Here is an 11,033-nt window from a genome sequence, read left to right as displayed (position 1 = left end):
GTGTTCTACTACTCCAATCTCTCTCTCTCTCTCTCTCTCTCTCTCTCTCTCTCTCTCTCTCTCTCTCTCTCTCTCTCTCTCTCTCTCTCTCTCTCTGTGTGAAAACCAGAAAAAAATCATTTGCTAAATTTAGCTTTCAACAATCTGCTGTCATTGTGTTGTCATCCTGTCACTGTCAATGATCTTGTTGAACAATCAGCTATTTTTTTAAGGAAACAAATGGCACATTTTTTATAAATTATTTTTCTTCTAGTTTCTGGTTTACTTTGGCAGTAGGGACGTTGATGATAAAGATTGGACAGGCTTTAAAGTCACAGGGCCAGTCTCTCCACGCATATCGGAGGGCAGCTACTTTCTCAGTAAGCAGACACAAACTGGTAGATAACTGGACGGTGGTCGGGCCCAACTGCATGATGGGAGCTGGAAACCAGCGAAACTTTGGCCCACAAGGAGTCTGAACCTCGGAGCAACAGATCTTGACAATAGAAGAATTTAGTTTATTTAAGAATTATCAGATGAAACAACTGAACACAAATAAATAACTGATCTCAACTGACTTGCGGCACAGACCAGGGAAGTTTACTTCCTATAAATCCGTCTGCTCGGTTTCACTCTGCCTCAAGGATAACATAAAAGTCCTCACATAAGGATAATTTGCAGCAAGGTCCAGCTCCTCTGACGCATTGAAAACCTATTGGAGAATGTATAAATAAAAGAGTGAGGTAAACCAATAAATCTAAATAGATACTGTACATGCCTACATGTCCACTAGAAAGTGCTATGGTCAGAGAACTTAAATGCACTCTACAAAAAGGGACAGAGCAGACTATCAGCTGAGGAGACTCAGGGCTTTGTGAGTACAGGGAGCACTCCTGAGGACGTTCTTCGACCCTGTGGTGTTATCAGCTATCTTCTACTGCCTGGTCTGCTGGGGCAACAGCATCTCAACTGCTGTCCTGGGGTGCCCCCCTTGAACGAGTGGAGGTGGCGGGAGAAAGGAGAATGATGGTTGAGCTATCATCCCCCGTTGAAGAACCTGTCCCACCGCATACAGGACACTTTGACAGCGCTGGGCAGCTCCTTCAGTGACAGGCTGCGTAACCCACAGTGTGTGAAGGGGAGATACTGCAGGTCCTTTCTTCAAGCTGTTGTCAGACTACACAATAAACACAGCTTACTTTGATATGCTATATACATATACACTTATATGTTATATACTTTTTGACTATTTCAGCAAATCTCTTGCACAAATAAAGCAATTTAATTGATACTAACTTCCTATCATTTGTGTATTGTATAATTAAAAGGTTCATCATGTTGTCCCATGAACTGGTATGTGGCACACCAGTTGCATTTGTATTACTGTTGGTAGTCAACTTAGATTTGCAGTTAATTTGTGCAGTTGAAATAACACTAAATCATATTTGATTAATCGATAATCTCAGTGCATTTCCATGTTTTACTTTGAGGGAAAAGCATTTGCTTTCAAAGTAACAACTCGCAAAACAAACTTAGCTGTGGATTTGTCATTTATTTGTACATTCAGTAATAAAGACTCTGTAAACTGTAAACTTGAAAATCCAGCGTTGTTTTCAAATAAAACATTGAAACATTAATCATAGATTTCTTCACACAGTCCAGCAATTATTGGCAGTGGTTGTGACAGCATAGATTGTATATACAGCATAAACAAATGTAATCAAAATGATATGCAGCCATCTGCCGTGTTTTACCAGACAGACTGATCAATGATCTTCATATTAAAAAAATAAAAATCTAAAAAATTACAGAAGTGTCCCACCAGACTGACTAAAAAAACTTTCAAACTTAAGATATTAAACAGCATCCATCAATGGGAAAATTCCCTGTTCTGATAAGACACAAAGTGAATTAAATGTTAAGGCAAGCTTGGTGTCCAGAAGCCAGTAGGACTTGCAATTCGTGGGATCTGGCACTACCCCACTCAGTGCAATCATTACTTACCCAAATGCATTGTCTAGTGCAGAGATCTTCAACAGGGGGTCTGTGAGCCCTAGGGGGTCCACAGAGTTTCTGCAGGGAGTCCCCGAAATTGCATAAATCTTCCTAATGTGTTATGAGGTGAAATTTTAGAAATGCCAATATAAAATAAAATAGGTTCTTGTAAATATATGAATCTGTCAACAATTATTATGTTAACGGCTTAGCATTGTAAACATGCATCATTGCAAAGCACTTTTATACCCGGCACTATAGGCTGCACTGCACATTACTATTGACCGCTTTAATAAACAACACAAGATATGGAATAGGGGGTCCCTCTACCGTGTCAATAGGCCTAACTAAGGAACTAACAAGGAAGAAATAAAAACTGACAATCAAGTAATAAAAAATAAAAAAGACCCCTCCCACTAAAATGCTTCATACATTCATGCATCACTCCATATGTGAAAACCAGAAAACAGAAAAAAACAGCTAAACTTAGCTTTCTATCAGTAACAATACAGAGTATAATTTTGTTGAACAATCCATTAAATCAGGCTACATATTTTTCCAATCAGCTAATTTTAACCAAAGAAACAAAAAGGCACATTTTTCATAAATTCTTCTTCTTCTTCTTACAGTTTCTGCTTTTCTTTGGCAGTAGGGACGTTGATGATAAAGGGAGGTGCAGGTAAAACCCCATTGGCGCTGTAGATTGGACAGGCTTTAAAGTCACAGGGCCAGTCTCTCCACGCATATCGGAGGGCAGCTACTTTCTCAGTAAGCAGACACAAACTGGTAGACAACTGGACGGTGGTCGGGCCCCACTGCATGATGGGAGCTGGAACCCAGCGAGACTTTGGCCCACAAGGAGTCTGACCCTCTGAGCAACAGATCTTGACAATAGAAGAAAATCATATTGGAGCTCATTCATTTATTTTGCAAGAATGTAGTTTATTTTAGAATTATCAGACGAAACAACTCAACTCTGACTGCACCGCTTCCAGTCTTACCTCAAAGATGTCTTTAGATGGTGTGACAGAGACCGTCGGGTCGTAGGTGATGTTGACATACATTTGAGTGAAAATTAATCGGTTGGGGAAAGGTCCTTGGAAGGACACGTCCTTCTCGTTATAAGCCACAGCTCTTGCTCCCAATGTCAGTCTGTAGGCTACATCCTGCTTGTCTCGGGGATGGATCCTGTAGCAAAACAAAAATACAAAGTGTAGAAAACACAAACACCTCACATCGTCATTTTCATACTTTTAATAAAAGACAAAATGAGGAAGGTGGTTTCCCTTTTGGTCTTTCATTCTTTGGTACACTAAGAGTCTTTTGTGCCAGTGACTTAATGTGTCTTGGCAGCACATCAGGGGAAAGTCCAAGAAAAGTTTTATAGATGTTTATAAGGATCTTTAAATATATCAAAAGAATAACTGGAAGCCAGAGCAGAAACATTTGAACAGTTGTGATATGAGTTCTTTGCTCCAATTAAAACGGTTACAGCTGCATTTTTTTTAGTAATAAACTCTAATTGTCAAACCTGTTGTAGCAATTAAAAATAGCATTTACCTCCAGTACCACATCAGTTAGTTCTACAATTAATTTAGACACAAGAATTGTTGGATCAAATTTACACGAAGGAGTTGCACAGTTCTGGATGTGGCACCACTTGTCAATCATAGGTATTAGCAAATACCTGTATAAGCAGAGTGAAATGCTGAGTATATATAAACACAATCCTCACGGGCCAAGGGGTGATGATGCATCTGGCAAATCGAAAGCCACGGCCATGAAGGTTTTCTGCATCCGGGGATTCGGGACAAAGCCGGTGTCTGCTGTCTGGTGCCAGCGGATGTTGGGAAAGCCGTCACTAGTGGAGCCTTTTTCGTAGGTGGACAGCTGCAAGTACAAATAAATAAATCCTTTATTAGCTACAATCCAAGAAATTATGTTTGCATAAGATTTCTGAGGTTAATTTTACATACACATTGTCAAAAAAGCAGCACATATTGCTGTCTGCCAATCTCCTCTGATACAACCAAAAGGGGGCGCTAGAGCCAGACATTTTCTAATTCTACTGTTTTATATGTATTTTATATATGGCAACACACCTGGACGAACCCAAAGGGGAAGTCAGGAGCTGTCTGCCCCCCTGAGCCCTGGTGAAATGCCATCCTCCAGTCGTCGATCATAGCAGGGAAGGAACAGCTGTATTTCTCTTGATGATAGATTGCATTTGCCTCACCTGAAAAGCAACAATACAGATGCATGCCCTACATGTGGCCACACTGAATATCTGATACCTGAGCATGTAGTCTTACCTTGGTACCAGATGGCTCCTTTGATGGTCATGTTGAGCAGCGGATGGATCATCGCATTCCACAAGACCGAATTCTCTTTAGGACTGAGAGATTTGTATTCGTGCACGTTAACTTTTCTTAGTTCTTACACGAGAAAAAAAAGTTATTACACTTGCATAAGAACAGTGTGTCACAAAGGGCTTTTTTTTTTCATGTTTACCCGCCCATAGTTTCCTCAAGTCCACACTTCTTCAGTGCTCTTGAAGATGACCAGACTTCGACAGGTGTGCCTCCCCAACAGGACTCCACCAGTCCTATGGGATACTGCAGTGTCTTATATAGGTAACGTCCAAAGAGCCAGCACACTGCAGAGAACTCGGCCACATCTGGAATAACACCTGCCTGTTAATCAGTTCCTCAGCACAATACAAGTACACGTAGTACACACATAAACAAATGGCAACATGCTTGATCACATTATACAGTACTAGCTTGGATTTAGGAACATAACACAGCATTTAGAACTGGCTCAGTTGTAGTTCAATACCCAAAACCTGAACCTTTAGCTGCAAACATGTCTCTAAACAATTTTATGAAAAAATTAATAATCAACCCTCAACTGACTTGTCGGCGGCACAGACCAGGGAAGTTCCACGTCCATCAAATCTGTCTGCTCGGATTCACTCTGCGTCAAGGCTGCCATAAAAGTCCTCACATGAGGGTACTTTGCTGCAAGGTCCAGCTCCTTTGATGCATTGAAAACCTAATGGAGAATGAATAAATAAAAGTGAACAGTAAAATCTGAATAAAAATACACATCAATAATAAGGTGCTCTATGTCTGGAAAACTTCAACCTTTTTGACTATTACCACAAATTGATACCAACTTCCTATGTTTTGGGTAAAGTATAATGTAAAGAGTTTCCTTTCAAGATTCATACAGACTTGTACTGCACTTGTTTTGCTTATCACGAATGGGCCCATCAGAGTCAGACAGGTGTTCACCAAGCTCAGCCTACCTCAGATGTTTTAAACCACATATTGCTCTGTCCTCCACACAGCCAAATATCTCCAAACAGCACATCTGTCAGAGTGACTGTGCTGTTCTGGATGGATGCCGTCACATTATAGGGACCACCGGCTTCAACGGGGTCAAGGGTTACATGCCAGATACCTGCAAAAAAAAAACATTTATACATGGACTTTAAACAAAATAAAGTGACTGTCACGCCCCTTCCACGGTCTCCTGTATGAGAAGTATTCTTTAGACACCCCACACACTTTTAGAGAAGTTGGAGTCACATGTTCATCCATTAACATGGTTGTGAAATTTTTCTTCCACAGTTTCTACCACACCCCTACTGTCCTCACAGCGGTTACAGGCAAAGACATAACTGTCCCTGTAGGGATCAACTGGTTTGTAGTCTTTGGTAACTTGTCAGCACAGACATCCCACCTGACATCAACTGGGTGCACTCACCTTTTTTCACTGTTACCGGTGAATGTTTCTGTGTTATTGGTCCTGATAAGAAGAGGGTCACCTCTGCACCCTCGGGGCCGTAGCCCCACACCACAGCTCTCTGTGGAGACTTCTGCAGCACCATGTGGTCTCCGTAGTAGGAGGCAAAGGTCAGGTCCCCCTCTATATACATATATATACACACACACACACACACACACACACAGACACAGCTCCTTAGTGCCTCATGAGAGTTTAGAACAATCAAAATCATAACAAAATAAAAATATGTGTTGAGAGACCACAGGTCACTTTGTTACAGCCATCAGAATAAAATATTATTGGGAGCCTATGCTTATTATGATCTCATGATGTTGCTTACGGTTGCAGATTTCAATTGAATTCAATTAAAATAAACTGTGTTTGATAGTCTTGAAGTATCAATAAAAGTAGATTGGTACAGACGGTTTACTGGGTAAGTAGGTGAATGGCACATCTGGGTTTTGGTTCCGGTTTCAAAAACGAAGCAGTGTCATAGCTAGCTAAATATTTAGCTAGCTAAACATTGCTCAAATGTTTAGCTCGCCATGATTAGACAATTCCAGTACGATGTTGTGCATTACATGTATGTTGGTGACGGCGACGTTACTTACCACAGTCATGAATAGAAGCTATGAGTATAAAAGCAACACACATCGTTATCGCCATGACTAGAAGACAACCCGCGTTTACAAAAAGATGAAACGCTCTGTTGGACAAACCCATGGGAGATTAGCTTACTCGCTAAGGAACGTACCATGCACCCGAGGCAAAACATGACAAACTGATTTCCAAGCGATTTAACTCATTCATTCTTCCTCTGACGTCACGAGTCGACTTCAAAATAAAAGTACGAAAACGCAAATCATGTTGTATCTTAGAATTAACCCAATAGTTCAATACGGTGATATTGAGAAAGAAAGAAGAAACATTTGAATTAATGTTCACATTTGTCCAAGTCCCGTCCAGACCCCACTCACAATCAGTCACCTGTTCAAGGTTCTGTGGAAAATAAAATCCCAAATAAGCTTGTAAAAGCATGATGATGATGCATATTAAACTACATGCAATATTGTAATGAAAGGAAAATTAATAGTTTAAAAGTAGTAGTATAAATAAACTGAAAATATGTTTGACAAATGAGGAAAAAAAGATGGCTCTCTCACATGCGCGCCAGTACGTCACTGAATGTCATGGAAACAGAATGATTACCCAAAGAGGTCATGAAGGGCTGCAGACTTTTATAACTTTAACTTTGTTTGTTGCATCAATCCTTTTTCCATTTTTTTTTTCACCCTTTGGGTGGTGTAAACAACCTCATTGAACATCTAGCAGAAGATGGCCTCCCCGAGGTAATCGACCACCGTGAAGATAACAATCCCCCAATCTACATTTCGTTTGATGAGTAAAGTGAGTATGAGATTCGTCTCGTAGATGCAGGTGAATGTGAGCTCATTCCCCCACTCTCCTCTGGTGAAGAGGAACTAAAGGAGCTCGTTGAGGAGTATGAAGACACTGATGATGATGATGATGATGATGATGATGATGAGCATCAGCCCCGGCCCGACCTGCTACTCACACACACAGGAGCAGGAAGTGTCACCACCTCTGCTATCTTAATTTCTGAACATTGAAAAGGTCTGTAGGGTATGGGAGTAGGGTCTGGACGGGACGTGATGCAACATTTATGATCAGAAAGCAACAACAGTAAATTCTAAAAGGTAAAACATGTTAAAATGTTTCACACTGAATACAATACGTAATTGTTTACGTAATGTACACGTTTATCTCCTGGTACCAACACTTGCACCAACAGCACAACAAATTGTAGTAGTCAGATATTTAAACACAAATTAGACCAGTCTGCCTTGTTGCCCTCTATTGGCCTAACAAGTAGACAACACATAATGAAGGACAAGATTTAAAATACAAATCACAAAAAATACAATCGTAATTACAAATCTGGAGATGCAGACTATTTTAATGTATTAAACAATCTGCTTGAAGTCTGTCAGTAAAAACATGCCTACAGAGCTTAATTATGCAAAAAAAAGGTAGAATTAACAATGCTTTTAAAGCTGTGTGATGTTGAAAGGCTGTCCTGCATCAGATTGACTGCTGTGGCAACTGCTATTCAAGAGTTGACGTCGTCTATTGTTAACAGTGTGGGCTGCTTTCTTCTTTCATAAAAGTCTTTTTTATACATTTTTTCCCAATATTTAAACCAAATCATGTCTCAACCATCATGATGTCAGTTAGGACATCAAGGTGAACAAAACGAAATGATCATGTACAACTCAAAATGACGAATCACAAATGATCTTTAAAATCTTTACAGTACGCCACATCCTTTTTCAACTTTAAATCTGCCCCTCAGATGCCCAAAAGCAGCACGAGGTGAATCCTTATTAAGGCCAAAGTAATTAACAGACTAAAACAACAGCATGAAAAATGAGAAGCAGGTGTAACATTCATTATACAACATTTTACCAGCCAGGTGTTTATTTATTGAAGCGTTTTCAGGAGTTTGCCTGTATTAAAGACCAATGAACAGACCGTGTTCTGTTGGCATGCTATTTAACACAACACACACACACAGATAATTGATGGGTATAGGCAGGAAAATAGGAACGCTATTGGTTGGAGTAATGAGAGGACTGTATAGCGAAGAACATAACCGTGTTCATGGAGTGCATTTTTAGTGAGCTAACTACATACGTGACTGAGACATTGAATTATTTCCCCTTAACCTGCAGCTTTCTGAGTGCACCTACTGTGTCAAGTGCATACCCCTTCACATGTGAGTGATAACATTTATCTTAATGTGAGCCCAAGGCTCAGGTTATTATGTCCAGCCACTAGGATCCCCTACACCTTCAGATAATCTATATATATTTAAAAAGTCATCATATTTTATCAATTCAAATGAAAATGTTTCAGAAGAAATAAACCTTTCATTCTGTTGATTTGTGTTGGAATGTGAAGGGTTTAATAAATAATCCTGTTAATCGACCTATCACAATTCTGCAGCCTCTGTTGCTAGGAGAACAATGCTTTCAGCTCTGTGATTGGTGGTCCAGCTTTACAGAGAACCAAGCATGAATGTTTAAAGAGAACTGGAACCTTTGTTGGAGGCGTAGCCCCGTTCATTGCTCATCTGGTAGATGAAAAAAAAAGTCTCAATGCCTAATATCGATCAGTGTTGTTTTGGGTGTTTTATTTTAAGACAAAAAATTGTCGGAATGATCAATATTTCACTTTATCTCATTTTTCAAATTTGAGTAAAATTTTTCATTCCTCATGCAAAACTTATACATCCTCATGTGTTACTATAATGAAACTCATCTTTAAATGTTAAGTCTGTGAACATAATGAAATCCACATGTCCAAGATTAGTGAAATGTCTTAATAACAAATAACTGTGTCGTCAATATTTTTTAGATTTTCATTTACGTTACTGTTTTAAATGTTTTATTATTCATGTGGTGTCTGTTCATTCTACGATGACAACTATACAATGAAAATGATTGCTTTGCTTTTTGTAATATATGGGAAAGGGGCCATTTGAACTTCGTGGCATCACGTGACGGACCCGGAAGTTTCAATTACACGTTTTGGGCAAAGATGCACTTTCTGTTTCAAGTGTGTCCAGGATGTCAAGTTGGCTGAAAAGGCCCATCCCAGCGCTGTTTCTGGGAGCTTCGGATACTAATTTTACATCACAGTGAAACTGACCTTCACTCTGAAAGGGTGGGCTTTGTTATCGCTAACTTTACGACAACAAGAATCGCTAGCTAGCGCAGAAAAAAGAAAATAAATAAAACGCCCGATCTAGCTAGCTAAATACCACTGGTGATGTAACGGATTTATTCCCCACGTCGTTATCACGTTGGACTTTTATTCAAAGTTGGAGGAACTGAAGACTAACACCAGAGCTCAGAAAGCCTGTTTGAGACGCATTTCAACGAATCGCTTGCCGTGTGGTGCGTAGTCCGGGCTCCTGGAGGTCTACATCCAAGTTCTCCAGCAATGCGATCATCAACGTGTAAGTAAACGCAATCTAATAGGCCCCTGTTTGTATGTTATGGTATATTTTGGGACAACAGTTCACTGTCCATGGTGCTGAAGTGTTCACGGTGGCCTGGCCGTTTCAGCACATGACGTGACGTTTGGTGTGGAAGTCACCGTTTGGGAGATGCCTGATCTATGGTTTAAAATATGGAACTGCTTTTTTTTGATAATGATATTTTATTCAAGAAATTACATTTCCATACACGCGTCTTGTTGTCGCTTTTAGGCTTTCTTTGCTCGTTTTGTTTCAGAATGCATACTGGAGTTAAAATGTGCTACTTCAGCTAAATTATTTAAATTAATTGAATTAATTTCTCAAAGTGTTCACAGCTATACAATGATTTATAATATAATGCAAATTTTAGACCTTGAATTATTTATTCCCTTGTGAAAATGAGAGCTTCAGCATATCAAAAGCATATTCTCTGACCCTTGAAATCCAGTTTTGAATATACTTTGAAGTATGCAAGTGAAAAAAATATTCATAGGCTGTTTGAGATTATTTCCAATAGGCATGGGGCGATATGAAAATTTCATATGATTATCTTGGCCAAAATATTTGCAATTCAGGATATTATCCCGATAATCATCAAAAATATGCTTAAAACTCTTAAAATGACACTAAAACTACTTGAATCACTGTATATTTATTATTTATTTTTTTAAGTGTTTTTAGTTAATAGTAGTTTAGTTGAGTTAGTTTAAGTTCAGTAAAAAAACAATAAAATAATCTTAAATGAGATGCCATGAATCACAAGGTCTCCATGCATAAATAAAGGATAAAAACATTTAAAATTAAAGTCTAAAGTATTTGTTTTTAAATCAGACTTAAATCAGACTCAAATCAATTAAAATAGTCCCATCCCCAATTAATGCTGATGCACTTTAGCTTGAATGGTTCTAGAATTACCTTCCTGCCGGAGGAAGCAAAGTAAAACTTAAAAAAAAGAAGAAATTATGCAGCACTGATGCAATTTGGTAATGCTCAAACGCATCAGAAAATAAACCTTTTAAGAAATCTTTTAAGCATTTCTTTGTCTTTGTGTCCGCATGCACGCTTTATGTGCAGACAAATTGTTCTCATAATTTCATAGTGATAAGTAACAGGAGTGCAGGTGGAATCGACAGCAAACAACAAAATCTCAATAAGAAATAGCTTGCACATCGACACGGAACAACACCAATACCACAACACTGTG

At 39.1% G+C, this 11,033-nt stretch overlaps 1 protein-coding gene across 1 annotated transcript; it reads right to left on the bottom strand.

The window, feature by feature from the left end:
* Positions 1 to 1,518: 1,518 nt before the first annotated feature.
* siae (sialic acid acetylesterase) lies at positions 1,519 to 6,557 on the bottom strand. Its single transcript, XM_084020335.1, has 10 exons — positions 6,378 to 6,557; positions 5,746 to 5,907; positions 5,285 to 5,439; positions 4,890 to 5,028; positions 4,486 to 4,651; positions 4,287 to 4,369; positions 4,077 to 4,210; positions 3,710 to 3,864; positions 2,976 to 3,162; positions 1,519 to 2,858 (listed from the first exon to the last, which is right to left on the bottom strand). The coding sequence occupies exons 1-10, from the start codon at positions 6,487 to 6,489 to the stop codon at positions 2,598 to 2,600; spliced, it is 1,554 nt and encodes a 517-aa protein (XP_083876461.1). The 5' UTR covers positions 6,490 to 6,557; the 3' UTR covers positions 1,519 to 2,597.
* Between the last annotated feature and the right edge of the window lie 4,476 nt (positions 6,558 to 11,033).

The sequence above is a fragment of the Eutrigla gurnardus genome (assembly GCF_963514095.1).
Source record: "Eutrigla gurnardus genome assembly, chromosome: 10".
Classification (NCBI taxonomy): Eukaryota; Metazoa; Chordata; class Actinopteri; order Perciformes; family Triglidae; genus Eutrigla; species Eutrigla gurnardus.
The sequence above is the reverse complement of the archived record's forward strand: the minus strand, read 5'-3'. Positions and strand labels throughout refer to the sequence as shown.

Bases quoted from the DNA above. Each gene is read 5' to 3' on its own strand.
- siae (XM_084020335.1), bottom strand. From the start codon at position 6,489: ATGGGTTTGTCCAACAGAGCGTTTCATCTTTTTGTAAACGCGGGTTGT. The intron at 4,652-4,889 runs GTCAGTTGAGGG...GTGTTATTCCAG, and splicing joins CTGGTCTGTGCCGCCGACAA to ATGTGGCCGAGTTCTCTGCA. The intron at 4,370-4,485 runs GTAAACATGAAA...CAAATCTCTCAG, and splicing joins CTTGAGGAAACTATGGGCGG to TCCTAAAGAGAATTCGGTCT.